At 49.7% G+C, this 23,031-nt stretch overlaps 1 protein-coding gene across 2 annotated transcripts in view; it reads right to left on the reverse strand.

Annotated features, from left to right (window-relative positions):
* Nucleotides 1-23,031, reverse strand: part of SH2B3 (SH2B adaptor protein 3) — a 97,678-nt gene that overhangs the window by 57,235 nt on the left and 17,412 nt on the right. For both annotated transcript variants that reach the window (XM_034790801.1, XM_034790802.1), the window contains exon 2: nucleotides 19,960-20,748. In XM_034790801.1, coding sequence (XP_034646692.1) covers nucleotides 19,960-20,721 — 762 coding nt within the window. In that variant the 5' untranslated portion in view covers nucleotides 20,722-20,748. The remainder of the gene's footprint in view (nucleotides 1-19,959; nucleotides 20,749-23,031) is intronic.

Consider the following 23,031-nt stretch of genomic DNA (forward strand, 5'->3'; position numbering starts at 1 on the left):
CTAAGCGGTGTGCATTCTTCAGCAAATCCACTGTTACTCTGATAGGCAGCCACACAGCGCCCTGCAGAGAGGGAACTGCTCTCTTCATGTGCTTGTAACACAGCCCTGCAGCTATAGATACGGAGGCTGCCCCAAACCAGCCTCCAGGGTTTATTTTCCCCTTTTCCAAAATTGGTGGGGTGGGAATCCTTTTCTAACTTAATCTATCAAAGAGAGACTTCCCCTCCCAGGAGCGTTTTCCTGAGACTACAACCAAACTCAAGGAGAATTATTTTATCTTTTTCCATCTTGTGTTTCATTAAAACTAGAAGCAGCTGATAAAGAAGGAACAAAAACTAAAGACACTGCTGAAATACAGGGGAAGCAGCTACCAGATAGCAAAGGGTCGTTCTCCCAGCACATTTCACTGAGGAGTCAAAAGGCCCAAGGGTAAAGCCTGAAAGTCTCTGGCCAGAGCCAGCAGGTATGTCTGGTGGGAACGTGCCCTGGAGGATTGGTGATGTTTTGCTCACTTCAGGACACAGGGTAATTCCAAAACTAGGGCAGAGACCTGAAGCAATGTTCTGCCTTCTCTTACACTGGTGCAAATCTGGAGTGAAGCCATGTCTACACAACGGGAGCTGCAGCCACACAGCTACCACGCTGCAGCCATGCTGCTGTAGTGCGGATGCTTCCTTTGACCGACAGAGTTTTTCCGTTGCCGTAGGTAATCCACCTCTCTGAACAGCAGTGCCTACGTCAACAGAACTCTTCTGTCAACCTGGCCCCATCTAAACCGTCCATCCGTCGTTTCTCTAATCATGCCCTCCAACGCCCTAATCTTGCGGAGAAGATTGTGATGTTTATTATGGGAGGGAGGGAGGGAGGATGGTGGTGGTTCAGGGGGTTAGATTTCCCCCCCAATCTGCTCTTTAAAAGGGCCAGACTGAATTCATCCCATTGATTTTGGTGGTTACCCAAGGTTTTAACCACCTCTCTTATTGCTGTGAAAGGTTCTGTTGCTTTCCGCTAAAGGTGCGTTCGTAGCAGGGAACAAAGGCACCTGCCTTTTAAGTCCATCAGAAGAGATGAATCGTCGGATTCCTGTGAGTGCCAGTGAAACGCATGGAACGTTTCCAAATTCTTTATTTTCCAGCAAAAAGAGCTGTGGTAAGAGCAGGACATTTCCTTGCTATGTCCAGCCCAGCTCAGTTTCTGCTGGCAGTGGATCTGGTGCAAAGTTAAGTAGAAAAAGGGGCTGGCTATCAGGGTTCTCCATGTATGCCAGGGTCTTGCCAGGTGAGGCTGGGACCAGGGTCAGTGCTACAATTTGGGGGGGCGGCCACTGCGGCGGTATTTCAGCGGTGGGACCTTCCACCGCCTCTGTGAGGGGTGGGACCTTCCGCCGCCTAGGGCAGCGGAAAAGCTGGCGGCGCTCCTGGCTGGGACCAGCAGGCCACATGGATTACTAGTTGGATGTACACAAGCTGCTTGCTTGAGCAAATGGTGCCTGGGGGGTGGTAAATCATTGTGCTCAGAGACACAGTCGGTGTTTGCCTCAGTTCAGTTCGTGGAGGCCAGATCAGCGAAACCACAGATGGCAGCATCAACAGAGAGACCAGAGTGAACGAGCCTTGGAAACTGAGCTGCCAGTTCATCTGTCCCTCCAGGACAGGCCTGAAGGGCAGTCCGTTGTCAGGAAAAGGGGCGGGCAGGTTGTATTGTTGCCGGCCGTACCATATATGCTTTGTGCCGGGACGGCCATCACACTTCCCCCTTCTACTAGCTTCCAAGCATTCTTAGAAGCCTCTCAAGAGCCATTTTGAGTGAAATAGGTTTGAAAACTGGAGGCGAATATTTGCTTTTGTGTATTAGTGGGTGAGGGGGGCCCCGGGACCAGGATGGGCTCTGCAGCGATATGCTGAATGTGGGCAGCTTCAGACCTGGAAAGCGACGTACCATGCCTCCTCGTTGTGTAATATTTTTTTTGTTCTGGTTCAGGATGTGGTTGGTTCAAGGCTGAGTGCTTATTTCAGAGGTAAATATTTATGAGCTTCTGTAGAGACCGCGTAGGATGCAAAAGGAGGCCTCATGTCTGCACCTGATCGCAGACCCCAGGCCCAGCCCTGCCAGCGTTGAGGGGCTCTGCACCTCATGGGGCTGGCTCCATAGTTGGGAGGACAGTACCTCCAAACTCAAGTGTTCAGGATTCCGGCTTTAAGAAAAAAGTCATGGGATTGGCTTAAAAATCCTGCTGTTTGGGGCAAGGGTGTCTTCATTTTTATTCTGTTTCTACACCCCTAGCACAATGCCCACCACTACAGCTCCTAGGCACTAATACCATACAAGTAATAAATAAAATAATCATCATGAGAATTCAGGGGGGAAAAGTGGGTTCTTTTTTTATTGCCTTCTGGCTTTAGGGTCACATTTTCAAGCTTGTCTCTGCAGCCATGAGAGGTAGAAACTTACTCTTCTTTAAAAATAAATCAATCAATCCTCTTTTGAAGCCTCCTGACTCTGGGAGCTGGGACTTTAAGGAAAAACCAACTAGCAGGAGACTTGCGATAACATCCCAAGAGTTGGCAAGTACAGAGCCTCTGTAAGCAAAACCAAATGAGGGAGCATAGAGCTGGCCCTGGGGAGAGGATTACAAATCCTGCATGTCATGTGGTTTAATTTCCCTACTAGAAAGTCACAGGGCCCTGTTCTGTGGAGTGCACCCTGAGTTAGTGGGAGCTGAGGGCACCGATTCTCAGGTCATCAGTGTGACCTCCCACAGAATACAGGCCAGAATTTCCCCCAAATAACTCCCAAGTGACCTAGAATGGATCTTTTAGGCAAACATCCAATCTCGATTTCAAATTGCCAGCGATGGAGAATCCACCACCACGACCCTTGGTACAATTCGGACACATTTCTGCCAAGTTTCCCCATGTGAGGTGACCGCAGTAATCACTACACTATATAAACCAGTTATGCGAAGCTTGGACTAAGTGACAGCCCAAGGGACAGGGTGAGCGATGCATGTCTGCAGGTAACTGAAGGGTGTGGAAACCAAGGATGGAAAGGAATTGTTCAGCATGATACAAACAGAACCAGTTTGCTGGGGGTCAGGGAAAGCTTCCCGACAAACACCACCACCTAGCTCTCATATATGGCAAGATGCATTAGGCAGAGAAATTCCCCATGGGAAATTGAGGAAACTCCCTCACTGGAGGCATTTAAACTCGTCTAGATAAAACATTAGGAAATTAACCCAGCAGGGGCAGTGAAATGAGCTAGAGAACGTCAAGTTTCCTCCACCTCCAGGCTTCTAGGACTGGTCACTCGGAGCCATGGGAACACAGAGCAATGAACTGTTCTCAGCTGCTGTGCTCGAAGCTGAACATGGTGAAGCTGTCTCTACCCAGGCAGGTTGGGGATTTTTTTCCCTGTGACCTTCCCTTCATAAGCCAATCAAACACAAGCTAAGTTCATCCCAGCAACACAGTTTCCAAAATAAGAAACTCCGTTCTTCAGCGATTAACGCTGGGGCTGTGGTTACACTGCTAAAAGTGTTTTTTCCGTGCATGACCAAGGATGGAAAAAGTTGTGGTTAATAAATGACAAATAACCTTTTGTCACATCTTCCTCCCCCTCACCCCCCCCATCACTATTCCCCCCCCCCCCCCCCGGCTTGCTCACCAAAATGAAAAAAGTCACCGCTGAAATCTCAAAAAGCCCCAAACACCCAGCCCCGTTTGCCTTCGAAGAATGACGATCGAAAGAGAGAGCTGAAAGTGAAGCGCCGAGGGGCCTGCCAAGGAGGCAGCCGCGGCGATCGGCAGCAAAAGCCGCTGTGGACAGGTTTATACAGCCCCACTCCATACCAATGGGTTTGTACTGGATTGTATCGCTCCTGGAGAAACCACCCGGGCCAGGAGCACAGTACAGCGCGTCTGTTCCCTATTAGTATCTTGAGCCTGTAACTCCTCCCTCCGTAAGGGCTGGATCCAGCCAAAGCCCTTGTAATGCCAAGGGGCTAGTTCTGCTCTCACTTACATCCACTGAGCCCCATTTGGGGGCCAAAATCCCTCTCTGAACTCCCACACCTCACCTCCCGTTGCCCTAACATTTGGGAAGATTCTTCCCCCCCCGGCAGCACCCACACACAGGTCAAGGGTTCAGGCAGGAATCCCAGGTGGAGACTCAGAAAATCAGGCTAGAGCAACTGTTCTCAAACTTTTGTACTGGTGACCCCTTTCAGACAGCAAGCCTCTTAGTGCGACCCCCCCCCCCCCGCCCTTACAAATTAAAAACACTTTTTTACATATTTAACACCATTATAAATGCTGGAGGCAAAGCGGAGTTTGGGGTGAAGGCTGACAGCTCTCGACCCCGTGTAATAAACTTGCGACCCTCTGAAGGGTCCCGATCCCCAGTTTGAGACCCCCAGGGCTCTAGGGGGTTGTATTGGTCCCTGGTGGCCGTAAGATCAGTGACCCAGCTCCCATCTGTGCGGGATTTGCTCTCTCCTAGGATTTGAAAATCCTTATTTAACTTTTTATTGTGACCAAAAACATTTTCTATGTGAAAATCTGTCAGTACAAGCAGCCAGTCCAAATCCAAGAGCTACCCAGAGTCCTGCGTTTCTCCAAAGGCACAGCACAGAAGCTGGCTTGACAGGCTGCCAAACTGCCGGGTTTTTTGCTTTTTATGATTCCAGCTGTTTAAACTCCTTAAAACAGGCAATTAAGATCTGATTGAAAAATTAAAGATTTTCTAAAAGCATCTAGGGAGAGATTTGCAAAAACACCTTGAGGAGCACTGGTGTCCCTTGGTTTTCAATCCAAACCTCTCCCCTAAGTACTGCACTCCTCGCTCCTCTCTGGTCTGTGCAGAGCCTATGTAAAACGGTGCTAATTCCAACAGGGAGTCTCTCACACCTGTTTGGCATGGGGGACGGGAGCATACAGTGGGGAACTAGGCGCCAAGCTGTCAAAGCCCATCCTCAAGCAGCTGAGATGCCCACAGACTTCAAGAGGAGTGGGAGCAGGCTCAAAGCATGCCAGCAAGTGCATTAGCCATTTTATTTACACCAGGCGGGATCCTCCAGGCATGTGGTTTGAGGGGGGGGAGGGGTTATTAGCTTGACTGACAGCCTCCTCTTTGGTTCTGGCATCTGTACACGTTAAAGGGATGGGCCTGAAGTGCCTTGGTGATACACAATCACACCCACTTGCCCAACGGTGAGCACAAGATGCAGTTTTTCAAACAGCAAAGCGATAGTTGGCACCCAGAGCGGTGCTGGTGGAGATTCTGTTGCTTAGCCTTGGATCTGCCCCGCGGCTGGTTAGGGCCCCATCCCGTAGGGTTACAGCCACGCACACGGGGTCCGAGCTCCTGCAGCTACCACGGACGTCAGCTGGTGGAGGTGCGAGTGCTCAGAGCCCCTGAACGTCAGGTCTGATCCTGCAAGGAGCTGCGTGTTGGACAGGTGGCAAGTGCCCTCATGCCCTCAGCAGCACTGGTGGGGTGTCAAACCTCGCCACTGAAGTTGAAGGCAAGCACTGAGGTCTAAGTCCTACCAGCCCCTTCAAAGAACACTTCCCAAATCTGCAGAAATTAGGGCTTCACTTCAGATTTTGCTTTTTTCAGTCCCCGCTTCAGTTTTAACCGAACACCCCCCAGCTCCCCCAAGGGTCTGTGTTCCCGCTGGGGCAGGAGCAGCTCACGAAGCAGACCTCCAGTGGGCCCTTCCTGCCTATGAATGAAAGACCTTTTTCCATTCACAAAGACACCAGGGTGGGGATTTCCAGCGTATACATAAAGCTGAGCTTGCGGTTAAGTCCACATCAGCTTGTTTTTTAAGTAACCACCACAACATCTGAAATAATCAGACTGGTAACTGCACAGTGAGACGCGATTCAGCCGGATTGACATGACAAGTCAAAGCAGAAGGTAGACGTGCTCAGATGCCAGCGACGAGACACAGCCCTGTTTCTGACAGAGGGATATATTGCCAAGACTGTCCATGCCAAAGCTGTACCTGGAAAAATGTGCCCTGCTGACATTCTATGCAGGACCAGTAACACACAGAGGAAAAACAGATTGTAAGCGAACATTTCTAATCAAGGTGATAACTCATCACATTGCTCCCTCTTGACTGCCCGCCACACTGGCCGCTCCCCGTGCTAATGACCAAGCATCCTCTTTCTCCTTCCAAGCCACTGGTAGGAGAAGGGCAGACTCCTGGCTAACACACAGGACAAGTCAGGCCAGCCAAGTACCGTTTCACAGCCTCCCTGGGTGAGGGGTCTTTTGCCTCTCTGTGCTGCAGTTTCCCCCTCTGTGAAACGGGGTAACAACCAGGCGGTTACAAGGCGTCTCATGGCTGTGAGCTGCTCTCAGGTGCTGGGTGGAAGGGGCTCCGATACGACCGTGACCAATGTGGGATGAGAACATACACAGCAAAGAATCTATGGTTAACCAACTTCTTTTGCAAAGCTGATATCCATGTCTCTGCACGAACCCGGTCTCTGCACCTCCTCGCACCTGATGCCCTGGGCGTTGTAGATCTGGAGTCAGACCATAAGGGTGTGGATGGGAGCGAACCTCCTTGCCCAAGTGGACAAACTTGCACTAGAAATAGCTGTGTGGACCTTGCAGCCCTGGGAGAGTCAGGCTAGGCACCCAAGCTCAGACTCAGGGGGTCGGGGTGGGCCCAAGCCACCATGTCCACACTGCTATTTTTAGCACACTAGCTCACGTCTGCGCACCCAGACTAGGAGACTCGCTTCCAGCTGCAGTGCAAACAGACCCTACGTTTCCAGAACACGGAGCCTGGCTTCCCCCGTGCTCTCTGAAGTGCCGTCAGACCTAAGGCGCTATGTAGAGGGGTAACACTAACACATCGCGTTCTAACTTCATGGGATGCATTCACTGACCTGCATCACCCTCCGCCAACTCCACTAGCTCTCAGCTGGAGTTCCCCTACTGCAGGAGGCAGGCCAGGCCACCTGTATTTTGTGCCAGCCATGAATCCCCCAACCAAACCAACTGCAAAGAAGTTCCTACAATCTGTTACCAGTTAAGATTTGTGTATTACTGACAAAGGGCCAAATGGTGTCCCTGCATCCCCCCCATCCCCCACGCACAGCCCGAGTGAATGAAACAGACATTATCCACTGTTTAAACGGCCTGCTTCCCCCCATCCCCTTTGTTACAACCACAGCAGCCGCTGAAGATACTATCTGCTTCACCCTGGGGAGGTTCAAAGCCCCTGCATAAAGCCTGTTTGCTTCGTCTACTTCTGGTACTCATAGGCCCCCTCTAATTAGCTTAGCACCCAAGGGCCTTTAATATACAGACCCTCAATATCGAGAAGTAGGGCCGGAGCTGAAGTGCACAAAGACATCAGCGCTTTGCCGAAGTCACAGCAGGGAACTGAACCCAGGTATCCAGAGTCCCAGACCAGCATGATAACCACTGGGCTATCCTTCCTCCAGATGGCTGAAGTCTACGCGCGTAACAGGGTAGGAAAGATGCTGGCTCAATCAGTGAGAAGTTTGAGAAACATACTTCGGCGGATAGCCAAGGAAGCTGAAAATAGCCTTGCTCAGAACACAACTGAGAGACGATTGAGCCTCACCCCACCTTACGCAGAAGGCCTGGCTCGGGCAGCACGGCTTGCCCACTGGAAGGAATCATTTTGGCTCATCTCAGAGCATGATCATTACAAATGCCATAACGAAACCTGCAGAAATGAAAACCCCATTTCCCCCCTCCCTTCCCTTCTGTAACAACACCCGTGGACGTTTCCATTAGAAATTCCAATTTTCATGGGCTTTAGGACTTGGCTGCAAAAATTTACTCACAGCTGGAAACTGGCAAACACACGTGTCAGCCTCCGAGAAAGCGTTGCTACAGCTATTTATTTCTGCACGCCCTTTGGGCATCTTTAAGTCCCCTGAGTCCCTCTGATGCCATGTGGTGACTCCAGGACAACACACGGGAGTGATGTCAATGCAAGTGAAGCAAAACGTGCATTTACACCAATGAAACAATCATGATTTGGGGAAAATCAACCACAAAAACAACATCTATTTAGATCTATACAAACCAAAAGCAAGGGAATCAGCAGCCTGAATTGGGTAAGCAGGTAAACAAGGAATTATAAACATCTACTGAAACTACAGCACTAAGACTAACGACCCAGGACAAGATTTGGAAAGGTGCCTAAATCTCTTCGAAAATCCGTCCTCCAGTGACTGAAAAGTTATCTGTTTAGGGGTTGATCCTGCAGGTGTCTTGGAAGGGGCTGACCCCCAATGACTTTGATGTTTAACTCCTTACAGGATCGAGCCTTGATATCATCTTTGATCAAATAATCTTAAAAACACGTTATAAGCAATAGTTTGTTATTAATCAGTTCTTCTTAACCCCAGTGAGCTCTGGAGAAAACGGAGGTTCAAGGAGGTTAAGTGACTTGCCCAGGGGAAGTCTACGCAGTGAGTCAGAAACAGGGCTGGGAAACGAATTCAAGTGAACTGCGCTGTAGTTTTCCAAACACTTCCCTGGAACATTACGCTCACAGAACCTACGTCATTTTCCTCGCTTGAGGGAGTGATCCTGGATCAGCAGACAGCGCGTTCCCAGCCCAGAACATCTCCCTAGCCAACATTACCAGGAAGAGAGGGTAAAACAAGTCAAACCTCACATTCATGTTTATTTTATTTTTGCCCATGTTCATGTCCCTGGAGGCCGGTCATAAGAGCTGCATTCCCAGCAATGCTCAGAAGAGCACCCTAGCTCTCGGTTAAAGATCTCCGATCGATAAATTTCTCATATAAAGCTGATTGGTACCTTGGGTCCCACCCATGCTAAAAAACACAAGCGCTCTTGTCAATGCAAGTAAGGCTCTTTCTGTGAACCCACTGAATGCTGGGATCCCTAGAGGAAAACTGTATTTCCACGGACCTCATGCTGCAATCAGCTTCGGAGGGGCTCTCACCAGCTCCCTGATTAAGTTCTGCAGAGCTGGCCTCAGAGAGCATTTTGGAGGCTGTTCTAAACCTCACTAGCTGGTAATGATCCCCAAGGGACAAGCCATCCCCATCCCCTGGGGTTTGCTGGAGCAAAGCAGGCTCCAGCCATGCTCCAACACCCCCCTTCCCACCTCCTGTGCCGGGGATTGTACAGAAGCAGGGGTGAAGGAGCCCGCTACACTGACTCTACATCCACTGGGAACTCCCCATGCCAGTGGGAACCCCACTCTGCACTCTCTATGCATCTCCGAAGTGGAGTAAGCCACAGAACTGGGCTCAATAGGTTTCCCAACAGGAGAGTAGCTAATTAAATATCTGCATTTTAATGTTCTCTTTTGAATGATGCAAGGGCAGGGTTTACACCAGCCAGGCTGATATGAATCTGGAGTAACCCTCCAGTGATTTCAGTATGTGAGATCAGGATTCAGTCTGCAGCGTTTTCACAGCTTTACAAGAAAAGAGGGAGCAAAATTTGCATTTGCAGCTTTGCCTCTGCACAGAAAAAAATGTGTTTAAGGTGTATGTATTCACAAACCTCAGAACAGGTGTGTGTCTCTAACCACAACCAGCTGGGCCAAATGGCACAGAACTCTTACCTTCTGTGTGTGTGCTCTCTATTTCAAACTAAAAACAGAAAAACACCAAACCCTAAAGAGCCACCCAAATCCTGCGTGATCGGAGCATGGCAGTGTTTAAAGGAGAAGGCTCACAGCAAATACAGACCCATTGATCTATTTATAGCTCACGAGGGAAATAAAACATGCAGCTGGCAACTCAGACGGAGTTTAAATCCAATTCCTATCTCGTGGTCTTCTATTAAGTCTAGGTTTGTATACACAAGCTGAATGGATTCCTAGTCTGGGTCCCTGGAAACTTTCGAGACATGAAATATTTTTTAGATTAAAAATTATCTTCTTTAAATCCCACGTTCCAATACCTGTGTGTGTGTGGGGGGGGGGAGAGGAGAGAACACGGACGACAAACACCTACCTACACATGAAATAAGGCTGGCTGCATGTTTCAAGGGCCCAATCCTCCCTATTAAACCACATGGAAGTTTTGCATTTGACGTGTATGGGCCCAGCATCCAGCCCTCTGTGCCTACAGGCTACCACCGAGGAAAGCAGCCCGTGAGATGTCAGAGAGCATTTGAGAGGCTGGCTGATCAGACCTTGGCACTGCATCCTGGCTTTCACTGTGTGGCGGGCCAAGGGCTGCAGCCACATGCAATGCCAGCCCCAGCCATCCAACCCACCCCAGGAGGAAATGAGATCTGAGCTCTTCAAAGCAACCCCTGTCTATTTGATGCTGTGCACAGCGGGCTTTACAGGATTAGGCCTCTTTCGAGTTTACTGGGGGAGAAGGTGGGGAGGGGAAAAACATTTCTCCAGAGGAGAAAAATCTGAAAAAGAATAATCCTAAAGATCAGCTGGCATCTCTCCAAGGAGAGCAGCTCTCTAGCAAACAGCTTGGTCTGCCAAAGTTCAGCTGGAATGCTCTAGTCCGCCAAGGTTAGCCTACCAGAGCCCTCTGACTGACTGACTGGACTGACACACACACACACACACACACACACACCATTCGTACAGCTTCAACTCCTGGAGGAGTAAGATTAGGTGAGAATCTCAGCTTTCAATTAAAAAACAAACAAAACATACCAACAAACACCACAGTAAGTTTCTAGTCCTTGGGTGGAGAAAAAAAGCTTGAAAATGGGACCCAAGTGTGACCCCAGTGGCTTGGAAACCCAAGGCAAATGACCAAGAACCCAAAGGTGCATCTGTTTGTTTTACATCTCATGATTTTTGAGAGCCGGAGGTTGGTCATACTGGGATGCTGATAAGAGAAGAATCACGAGGGCCAAACTTGAACTCCTCCCTCAGTCAAAACTGTCTGTTACGAATGACAACTTCAGTTACTTTAACAGGGCAAACATTCAAAAGCTAATTTACTTTCCTCCATTTTTCCTGTTTGTTTTCTTTTTGCATTTCATTCAGCCTGGCTAAGAAACTAGACTGATCAGTTTCACTTTCTATTTACAATCAGTTTCATTTTCTGGTATTAATAAACTACGACCAGATAACTGCATTTAGGTTTCTGAGGCTGCCACCTGAAATTTAAGTTTTAAAGATGTTTTCCATTGTTTTAACACCAATAAAGCATTTCAATTCATATCCAATTGTTAACCACCATCTTTTTCTTACTTAAAACAATAAAAAACAAAAACCCAACTTAAATTTGAAGCCAAAATTATTTGTGTTTGGACCACATTCTGATTCTCCACATGGAAAGCAATTCAACTGAAGTCACTGGGAATTACTCCAGATTTATACTGATGTAAATCCTATCAGAGCGTTTCCCTTAATTTAGGCATGAAGGGCCAAATTTAGGATCCCATCCCTGAAAACATTTATGTACAAGTCATTTTACTCATGTCATTCCCACTGAACTAAATAGGGCTACTCATGTAAAGTTACTCATGTGTGTAAGTACTTGCAAGACTGATCCTTTAGTAGTGATGTAAACAGAGGAATAAATGTCACATTGGGCACAAACAGGTTAGAAATGGGTGTGATAACTGGTAGCTTGCACTGATTTAGCATTCAGTGAATGTAACATGCATGGAGAGATCATGGCCAGAAGGTGTACACAGGTTTGGGTATATGTGCCAGGCCCCTTGTTACTTAGAAATGTTCATAGAATATCAGGATAGGAAGGGACCTCAGGAGGTCATCTAGTCCAACCCCCTGCTGAAAGCAGGACCAATCCCCAGACAGATTTTTACCCCAGTTTCCTAAATGGCTGCCTCAAGGATTGAACTCACAACCCTGGGTTTAGCAGGCCAATGCTCAAACCACTAAGTTATCTCTCCCCCCCACTTATACCAGTTTCCTGACTAATCTGCACCTAGCATGCCTGATTTTCCTCTCTTTTACCTTAGTGTAATTCTACTGACTTCACCAGGGTTACTCCTGATTTACACTAGTTTAGCATAATAGGATCAGACTCAGGCCTGATGTGTAACCACCAGCATCTGTGCCACCACCACTGACTTTAGCTCTAAATATAGAAGAAGAAAAAAACCTAACAAATAATACTCCAGAAATGTAAATAAACTGGTTAAGTTCCCAATTTTCTGTACACACTTGAATATTTTTTTTTATTTACTATTCGTTTAGCCCCTGGGAGCCTCCTCATGGACCAGGACCCAGAGAGACAAGGGTCTGCACACAGGAGCTCAAAGGAGGAGCAGGCATTATTCTGTTGAGGATACCCCTACTTGTTTGTGTTTACTGTTTTATCCACCTCCACGGGCGTTTGCAGTTTGTGGCTTTTCCTTGGCAATTATTTCCTTCAATACAAAGACATCAAGTACAAAACCAAAAATGGCATTTAAGATTAAACTGGGTCAGGGATTGCTAAGGCAGGAAAAATGTATGTGGTTTACTACAGTTGCTTTCAGACTTGTGAGCCAGGCTGCACTTTGCTTTGAAAAGACAAAGACTATTTGGAAACACAATAGGTTAATTAGAGCCACTGGCCACAGGTAGGACTGAAAAGTATAAACGGGTAGAAAGAAGCATGAGAAAAAGTACCTGGGTGCCTGTCTGGACTAATTTCACATTCCCCTTGAACATGGTGGTATTCTTCAGTTCTGATTCCAAACAATTGTGCAGCATTGCCATGTGCAGCTAAACATCTGCCGTGAGCCACCCCAGAGGTGGCTGCACTTCAGTGGGTGGGTGAAGCGATTCCTGTGTTTGTAAAACCAGAAAGACTCAGGTCAGCTTTGGGATCAGGGCCGGCTCCAGGCACCAGCTTAACAAGCTGGTGCTTGGGGCGGCCAAGAGAGAGGAGCGGCACCTGCAGCAATTCGGGGGCGGCAGGTCCCTCACTCCCTCTAGGAGCGAAGGACCAGCCGCTGAACTGCCACCGCCAATCGCGCCTTTTTTTTTTTTTTGGCTTGGGGCGGCAGAAATGCTGGAGCCGGCCCTGTTTGGGATGAAAGGTCCTGTTGAAATGATTGTCCTCAATCCCACCCAAGAATGCGGCTGACTTCAGCTGCTCTTTAACAAAACAGGGAAGGCCATTCTCTTGGCTGCAACCAAGTTGCGCCCACTGGCCCTAGCAATGAATTTACCCCAGAGACCTCTAACAACTGACCAGAGATATCCAGCCTGGTATCCCCGAGCTCATTTGCCTTGCCCAGCTGCTTCCCGGACACGTCACTGCAGCTGTACGGTTTAGCAGATGGATCCTGCTTCGCCAACTAGCACAAGTTGATGGTTGGGTAGCGTCGACAGCAAACACAAACCAAGTATTGAGAGCTCGCAATTTGCCAGCCCCTAGATCTGATTTTTGAGCTTATCACCACATCCTCGTGCCAGGTCACGTGCTGCTCCGCAAGTTGGCTGCAATGACTCACAGCAAAGAGGGAGAACTCCCCTTTGGGGGAAATTGTGAAATCCCCCTTTCTCTTCAGACACAGACGCTGGTCGCAAAGACGCCGGCGTGGGCTTGGGTGGAGCGTCTTCCCCTCTCTGCACCACTGAGAGCGAGCAGAAAAAGGAGGGAACTGGAGGCGATGTCTGTTTGCTTCTTCTTTCCATCTGACTCTTTCGGGAGCTGGAACTCAGTGCTGCTGCCCAGTTAAAATAACTAACCATGCTGCAGGTCAGAAGGCCCTATTCGTGTGGCTTACACGAGCGGAGTTCCCTCTCCTCCCAGCTCCACTGAGGGTTGCTGCCGCTGCTGCATTTCCCCAAGCCCAGAGTTTCCTTCCGAGTCTGGCCCCTCAGGTGAACCTGGACTGGCGTGAGATGTTCTGCACAGAGCTCAGCTGTAACAACACTTCATGAAGTGTTTTGGCAGAGCACTGCGCGTAGGGGTCTCAGTGCCAGCCTCTGCTCTGGGAACACTGCCTAATATGAGGCCTGCTCTGATTGCTGGGAAGAGGGGGTGTCACTAAAATTAGTCTACAAATCAAATCTCATTGGGCCAGATTCTGCTTCTGTTGCAGTCAGTGGTCAAATTCGTTTCTGGAGTAATTCCGCTGTAGTGCAGGGAGTTACGCCCAGGGTGAATTTGGCCCAATGGGAGCAGGACCGAGCTCTGTCTGAGGACAGAGTCTGTGTGAGGACGATCTCCGGATAAGGAGTGGAGCTAGACAGCCCATACAGAAGACATTTCAGTTTCTTTGTGAGCGTGCGCATGTGCAGAAAGACTCAATGGAAACTGCAAGGTGGTGTAAATCTGGTGCAAATTTTACCCGTTACTGAAACTGATTTCATGGGGAACTGTGAAAAGTGAAACCAATACGTGTAACCCAGACGCCACCACAAACATGCAAGGGTGCAAACTGCTCTCTTTTCATTTGTGGTCTATGTGGTACCACGAGTAGACCTGAAACACTGCTCATTTCCACATGGACTGGATGAAACGGACAGCGGGCAGTTCCAGGGACATGAGGAGGGTGCTCATTTCAAGTGACCAGCAGCCATTTATAAAAGCAACACAGAAGGCAAACGGGAAAGCCTTTTTTAATCGATCTTGTGTCTTTTTTTTTTTATTGCACTTCTCAGTGATACAAAGAGGTAGCCTGATTTTTAATTTGTTAAGGGTTTTTTAGGAGGTGGAGGGGTGGAGTTTGCCTGCTATTTAATTTAGAAATATCAGGAATTTCAAGTCTACTCTTCTCTGGTTTTGCTGGAGGACTTCGTGGATCTGTATAGATGCACTGTGAGCTAGAGAACCATTCGGAGACAAGGTTCTGGAACCTTTAGCCAAGACTCCCCTTTTCCAGAATGTTAATTAGTCTTTGAAGTTAAATGGGAGATTAACCGCCCCCCTCCCCCTCCAAAAAACCCCACCACAGAACTTTAGTCTTAAACAGTAGACTAAAAATCCCCCCACATCTCCCCCCCAAAAAATTACTCAACTTTCCACTAGTTCTTTAATCATAGACTCTTCCAGAGTAGACCAGACCTGAAATTCTAATGCAGGGGGAGGCAACCTATGCCACGCGTGCCGAAGGCGGCACACAAGCTGATTTTCAGTGGCACTCACACTGCCCAGGTCCTGGCCACTGGTCTGGGGGGCTCTGCATTTTAATTTAAATGAAGCTTCTTAAACATTTTACAAACCTTATTTACTTTACACAACACAATAGTTTAATTATATATTATAGACTTATAGAAAGAGACCTTCTAAAAACGTTAAAATGTATTACTGGCACGCAAAACCTTACATTAGAGTGAATAAATGAAGACTCGGCACACCACTTCTGGAAGGTTGCTGACCCTGTTCTAATGTAAACACCTCATTAAAATAAAGAAAGACATTTACCCCTACCAGGCCCTCTGCCCCCATCATAAAGTGTTCAGAAAGGGCCTTTTCTCTTTGCTGGTCACCTTTAAAGGCACAAGCAGATTCTCTCTTTCTCCCATGCCATCCCGGCACCATCCCTAGGGTGACCATATTTCTTAAAGTAAAAACGGGACGGCCCGGGCTCAGCAGGGCCGCTCTCCCCACACTGCCTGGGGCTGGGACGGGACTGACCCCTCTGAGCCCCATGCCGCCCGGGGCTGGGGCTGACCTCCTGAGCTCTAGGCCCCTGAGGGGGGTCAGCTCTGAAGGCAGCGCTGACCACCAGCAGCAAATTTCTCCATTGTTGCTGGCAGGCAGCACTGCCTTCAGCTGACGCCAGAGCAGCAGCCACCACTCTGCCTTGCAGCCGGGACAAATGCCCAGTTTGGGCGAAAAAGTAGGGACAGCCGGGACAGAACTGAAAAAGGGGACTGTCCCGGCCAAGTGGGATGTATGGTCATCCTATTCCTAACTCTGACCTGAAGCAGCTGCATCTAGAACCCAAGGGAGTTTATTTCTCTCTTCCGAGGCTGCCAACAACAGGGGCAGTTGGGATGGGCGTTAGGGGCCGCAGACCAGTTTCTCCCCCCGACAGACTGGAGCTCATTGGTCATGGGCTGTCAGCTTTTATTAACCTGACCAACTTTCCAGCAGACTAGACCCAATTCCCCCCAAAGCCAGTGGAGTTACACAGGGGAACGTGGCCCACAGTCTGGATATTAAGTGCTTCAAGCAGACAAGCCAACCATGGATGCCTCCATTGGCCAATATCAAATCCTACACCAGCTACCCCTACACAGGAGGTTTCCTGGGGACCTTTTTGCCCAGGCTTCTTAGAACCAATCTTTACACGGCCACCTCTCCCCAAACCGGACTGTGCAGATCCATCAAACCCTCCAACCGCTCTAGTCAAGGATCAAAAGTCCTCCCCTCCGAGGCAGCAGCCAGCCCTGCAGAGCCATCAGTCCATTGTGCAGGCATCTGTCCCACGGTCACCTTTCCAGCGACATTCGATGATCCGATTTCTCTGCTGGACACAGCTGCTCTTGGGCTCACCCTTCGTGGTCAATCAGCCCTTCCCAGTAAGGTTTGCATTTCCCAGCCGGCACCAGCAGAGTCACCAGCCTTCATGTCCCTTCACTTCCCTCTTTCTCTGTATCACAGGTGTGCGCTGAGCAGGTACCCAAACCTCGACCCTCCCCCCCCGGCCAGGCCCTCCTACAAACTCCCTTCTCCCAAGACATGTACGAGAACCAACACTGGAAACCAAGGAGATGCACCCAGTCAGTACCTAAGTGATACTATGAATTATCTGTATTGTGGGGGCACCTAAGGGCCCCGAGCTGGGATCCGGGCTCCCGGCGCTATGTGCTGTACGTTTCTGAAACCCTTCTCCAACCCTCCACCTTCTCTGCGTTTCTCCGCCGGTGCGGTGTTGTATCTAAGTTCTAGACTTCCCACTCTTCAATAGAAGCATCTGATGCTCTTATTTTGACAGCACCCCAAAGTGTAACAACCAGCACTTTCAACGTGAGGAACTAGACAAGGCCGTGGTCAAAGACCCAACAGGGAAATCGGAAGGTAATAAAATAGCCCTGAGATTCAGCCCAGAGAAGGGGCTCTCAAGGAATCGGAGACAAAGAGAGGTTTTACTTTCTCTGACATAGTTAGCAGTGGTTAGTCAACCTATGGATCATAACAGCCCTGCTGGGGAATAAAGGAGCCCACGTGGGTACAGAGATACAGGGTTGTGTCAAGCGTCTCTACTAAGCTAAACACAGACTCCAGGGGGCTTGCTCCCGCAGTTCTGGCCCAGGCAGAAAGCCCACTGACCCACGTCAACAAAGGTTGAATTTGGCCCATTCCTGTCGGACTCCTGCAAGAAAAGCTCCCCGTCACTTCAGGAGGTGACCTGCCTGCGTGGGAACGGCCGATTCAGGTCCTGGATACAGAGCAGTCTGTGCCCTTCCACCCAGGAAGCAGTATAGGTTCTCCCAGTCACCACGGGACACCTCTCGCTCGACTGCCCAGCCAGGGCCGGACTGCGCTCTTAGGTGCTGCACGTCTGGCTGTGCTGATTCAGGGTGGGCATGTCCCAGGACGGGCTGGGCCTTGTGAACGTGTAACCTCGCAGCTGGGCTTGAAAGGGAGCATAATTCTCTCCCTCCCCAGAGCAGGGCAGGGGCCTACGTGCGAACGCTCGTGCAGCCCCTTTGTTACAGAGGAGCACTCCTACCTCCTGGCCAAAGCGGGGCCCAGACCCTATAGCACCATATACCCCAACAAGGACAGACCCAGTCTAGCAGATGGGGGGGGTGGGGGGGAGAAGAGAAGGGGGGCCAGGAGGAAAGAATCCACTCTCGGTTATTACAGTGATAAGGACCACATAAGAACCCAGGCAGGTGGACTCTCAGGGCTCAATTCACCAATCACACCAGTCAGTCACTTCTTGAAGTTAATGGGGTCTCCCCAGGATAAGAGCAGAATTAGCCCCTGGGCTCTGTTTCTGGCTCTGCCACCGATTCCCTGCATAATCTTGGGCACATCACCTAACCCCTCCATGCCTCAGTCCCATTGGAAAAGCAGGGCTCATAACGCTCACCCAGCTTTGGAGGCTCTGAATGAGATGCAAAGGACGTCTAGTAACAGAGCCGAGAATTTCCTGCTAGCTCTTTCTTCCCACTCCCTGCCTTTTCCCCAGGGTGCTAGCGCTCTAGTGCCTCATCAGAACAGAATCCGGGAAAGCCCAGACACCTGACAGCTTAGATCTCAAACCATTCTGAGCACCAGTAGTTCACAAATCACAGGGCACGAGAAGCAGGTTTCACAACAAAGCTAATCTTGCCAGACATCAGGCCCTAAGGCCTGAAGCAGAAGCGAAAGGGAAACTCTCTGACTGGAATCCATCTGCCTCCCACCTAGTCATCAAAGCTGCAAAGGGTAGTTCTGAATAGGTAGGGCCCAAAGTCTAAGTGTGGTAAAGTTTCACCTTCAGAGCAGAGCCAAGGGCCCAATCCAGCTCCCATGGATGTCACTGGAGGCAGGATCAGACCCTGGACAGGAGACCCTTTATTATTCTGAGGCTCAATCGAGATTTAAACATGAATGCTGTACTCCTCCGGTAAGAAAATCAATCAATTGAAGTGTAGCCTTCACCTCTTGTAATCAAGTAATAAAACATTCACGCACAAGGCTCCTTTGCTTATTTCCAAAGTCCCTTTCTGCCATAGCTGGAAACGAATTTCAACTCCATATTTTTGCACAGAGGTTGACAACTCCTCCCCGCATCTGAATCCACTCGCAGTTCAGTCCCCACTCAGAGAATGCTCATAATGGGAAAGTGATGAATACTTCTGCCCAAGGGAAATATGCCAAGGAATTCCTGGAACGAACACCCAAGTCACTCTCTCAGAGCCAATCACTAGAAACTTTTATAACTTGAAGCCGATTCACATTTTTTTTTTTTTTTTTTAAATAAAACCACTATGCAAGTAACAACGGCCAGGCAGATTTAGGCCATTTGGAGATCCCATCCTGAACTTGTAGAGGAAAAGAAACATCAGAGAAATGTACAGGTCCCTTCTACCCAGGAGGTCACCTAGTCCAGTGTTTCTATACCAGGGATTGGTTTGCTGCCTTCCCAAACAATGTCAGGGAGATCTCACGGACCAGTGGTTGAGAAACACAGATTTAGTCCAATCCTACCGCAGGTAAACCTAGACCACCCCGACAAGATCCCCCCACCTCCCTAGGTCACCTGTTCCTTGCCTCCATTGTGGGATTCTTTCAGTAACAGCTGTGTAAGGGAGGAGCCGCAGCTTTCTGTGCAGGGGAATTCCACCCTACACTTTACGGGGATAGAGGCACCAAGAAGCAAAGGCCACTTCCTCAAATCAGACCTACTCTGGCTCCTCCAGTGGGGCAAAAGTGGAGCCATGGTTCACAAAGGAGCTCTGGAGTTCTAAAAGAAAGGCTAGGGACACGTCAGGCCATGCAAATCCTGACCAATCCAAGCAGCCAGGGACCATTCTCTTGCCCAGTGGCTCTCAACCTTTCCTGACGACTGTCCCCCGTTCAGGAGTCGGATTTGTCTTGCGTACCCCCAGTTTCACCTCACTTAAAAAACGCCTTGCTTACAAAACCAGACAATACAGAAGTGTCTCAGCACACGACCACTGAAAAGTTGCTGACTTTCTTATTTTTACCATATAATTATAAAATAAATTAATTGGAATACAAATATGGTACTTACATTTCAGTGTGTAGTACATAGAGCCATATAAACGAGCCATTGTCTATAGAAAATGTTAGTTTGTACTGACTTTGCTAGAGCTTTTTAATGGAGCCTGTTGTAAAACTAGGCACATATCTAGATGAGTTGATGTACCCGCTGGAAGACCTCTACCTACCGCCAGAGGTACGCGTATCCCTGGTTGAGAACCACTGCTCTAGCTCTCCCCAGCCCAGGGCCGCACCTCCTCGTTAAAGCGGAACAGTGCATTGAAGTACAGTAATGCATGAGGCAATGAAGAGACGTGGCCAGCAGCAAACAGGGGAGGGATTTGAGAGACCTCAGGCCGCTTACCTTGGGGGGATCAAACAGCTCCAAGACATATTCTTCATTGTCTGACGTCCCCGCCTTCCGTAGAACCAATCGGCACCGCTGCCAGCGTGTCCCACTGTCCATGGTGGTTTCATCTACCATGCCGTATTTTAAGAGACCCTCCTTGCACACCTCGTGAGCCTGATCTCGGGACAGGGTCCACGGCAGGATCTTTTTGGCCAGCCCAGGCTTGAGAGCAGGCTCTGGCACCTCCCCCTCGCCTGGGATGGCCTCGGAGGATCTCCGGCGCAAGAACTTGCGCCAGCTTCTCCGCAGCTGGGTGAGGGAGAAGTGTCTCCTGGCGGCCAGAGGGGAGGCTGCCCCCATCAGCTCCTCAGAACTCCACGACTTGGGCAGGCCCCGCGGGTTAGTGTCAGCAGCTCTGTCGGCCTCAGAGTGGGCAGTCAGCTCCGCCTCCACCTTCGCCGCGACCGGCCCCGAAGAGGCATCCGCGTGCCTCTTGCTGGTCTCCCTATAGTCCCGCACCCTGCTGAAGGGCAGGACCCTGAACTGGTTCATGGCGAAGCCTTCCTTCACCTCGTTGCAGAAGTACTGCTGAAAGAGGTCTGTGAACTGCACCGAGAAGTTCTCGGCTGCCAGGAGGTCATGGTGGGGGTTCTCGGTGGCAAACAGCAGGTACTTCTTGGCAAGCTCCTTGGCCGTGGTGATCGCGTGCAGCTCGCAGAACTCATTCCAGCCCTGGGAACGCCCGGGAGTGCTTGCTGGGATAGTCTGGCCATTCATTGCAGTGACTGGAGCGATTCAGGTGCGCTGCAAAGACAAAGGAAGAAAGGCTGCATGAGGGGTTTTCTCGGGGCCGGTGGGGGGGCTCTGTCTGCTTGACAGGCCAGCAAAGGGCGGTTCAGAGATGCAAATGCCAGGCCTGGACAGCCCAGACCTTGTCAACACAGGGACTTCAGGCACCAGTGGAGTGCACCAGATCAAGCCCCCAGTGCAGCCACACCTGGCCCCCGTGCACTACAGTTTGCACCAGTGCAAGTCACAAGGGTTTGCGCTGGAGCAGCTGTATGACAGAGCATTGGAGTCCCTGGAAGAACAGGTTCAAACGATCAAATACCACGCAGGTCACTGGTGGGGGGGTGCTCTGGGATGACACGTTATAAAAGCCAAGGTCCCACCCACTCTCTACACATTACAGATCCTATGACACTTCCCCTCCGTGACTGCTGTGTGATGTGCTGCCTCCCACCCCAGAAGTGGCTACATTTCAGTGAGGCTGTACAACATGTACACAGGGCCAAATCCTGAAGTCCTCATTCAGGACCCAATTCTGATCTCACTCACAATAGTTCTATGCTGACTGAACTGCACTGATATCAGTCCAATCACTCCACGTTTACACCCGTGAGAGAGCTGGGGTCTTTCCAGTCCTTATTCACACAAACTCTCATTAATTCAGGGTGGGATTTCCCCAAGTACTTCGCTGCACACAAGCAGTGGGAATCAGTTTAAAAAAGGACTTGAATCTGCTCTTACTCTCCCTAAGATGAGTAATGCCAAGCAGGCTGTTTGTCCAGTTTTATACTGGAGAGTCCTTGAACTATGGCTTTATCCCCTGTCCGGTACCGAGACAAAACAGGACATGGTTTTGTCCCGTATCAAGAATGGGTGGCCCCATTATGAGAATACACCCCTCTGCAAGGTCACGCTGGCAGGGGAGGTCCCGTGCCATTCGTTCCCGGAAGCACAGGAACGTCCAGTATTCCAGGGATGCAGCAGTGGCCACCCTAGGTAAAAAGGGGAGAGACCAGAACCAGGCCCTACACCATCAAGTAACAATAGGCCACGATTTTCTGCTACAGGCAGCAAGTCAATTCGAGCCCACGTTATGTACTGTTTAAGCACATGGTTGGGACTGAATTGAGAACCACACCTCCAGGTCCATTGGAAGATTTAATGGAAGTTTTCCTGCTCAGACAAAAAAAGTGAAGATTTATCAGTATGTGCAGCAATGTGCCTTGGAGGGCGGGGGGAGGGAGGGAGGGGAGAAATCAACCTTGAAAATATAAGTGGATAAAAGTTCCAGAGTGACACACAGCGCTTGCCACTTACACAGCGGCTTATTCCAAGGGTGACACAGGGAAGCTTTGGGAAGTATTGTACCCTTGCTGGTCTCAGGACATTAGAGAGACGAGGCGGGTGAGGTGATGCCTTTTATTGGACCAAATTCTGGTGGTGGGAGAGAAGCTTTTGAGCTATTCAGGGCTGGGAAAGATGCTCAGAGTGTGACAGCTAAATACAAGGTGGGAATAGATTGTTTAGTAATATGGGACCATTCAAGGCCCATCAACACCGCTGCAGTCATAGGACAGAGAAGGGAGGGGACCTAGTGGGCAAGAAATTGATGTAATAAGCCATTACTCATATCTTTATGACTGTTGTAATAAGCCATATAATGTCTATGACACTGGATTTATGGCTTATTACAAGAATCCCTAACTCACTACTCTCCCCCCCCGCCCCCACCGGTTGACTGGCCACCTCACCTTGAATGGTCCCTTACACTAAACCAGGGATCTCAAACTCAAATGACCAGGAGGGCCACATGAGGACTAGTTCATTGGCCCGAGGGCCGCATCGCTGACACACACACCCTCGCTGCCCCCGCCCCTGCCCCGCCTCTTCCCACCCCTTCCCTGCTCCCATTCCAACCCCTTCCCCGAATCCCCACCCCAACTCCGCCCCCTCCCTGTCCCCAGAGGGTGCAGGAGGGGTGTGGCGGGGGCTCAGGGCAGGGAGATGAGGTGCAGGGTGCAGCAGAAACAACAAGGAGTCTGGTGGCACCTTAAAGACTAACAGATTTATTTGGGCATAAGCTTTCGTGAGTAAAAACCTCACTTCTTCGGATGCATAGAGTGAAAGTTACAGATGCAGGCATTATATACTGACACATGGAGAGCAGGGAGCAGTATATAATGCCTGCATCTGTAACTTTCACTCTATGCATCCGAAGAAGTGAGGTTTTTACTCACGAAAGCTTATGCCCAAATAAATCTGTTAGTCTTTAAGGTGCCACCAGACTCCTTGTTGTTT

Source organism: Trachemys scripta, chromosome 15, assembly GCF_013100865.1.
Source record: "Trachemys scripta elegans isolate TJP31775 chromosome 15, CAS_Tse_1.0, whole genome shotgun sequence".
Lineage (NCBI taxonomy): Eukaryota > Metazoa > Chordata > Testudines > Emydidae > Trachemys > Trachemys scripta.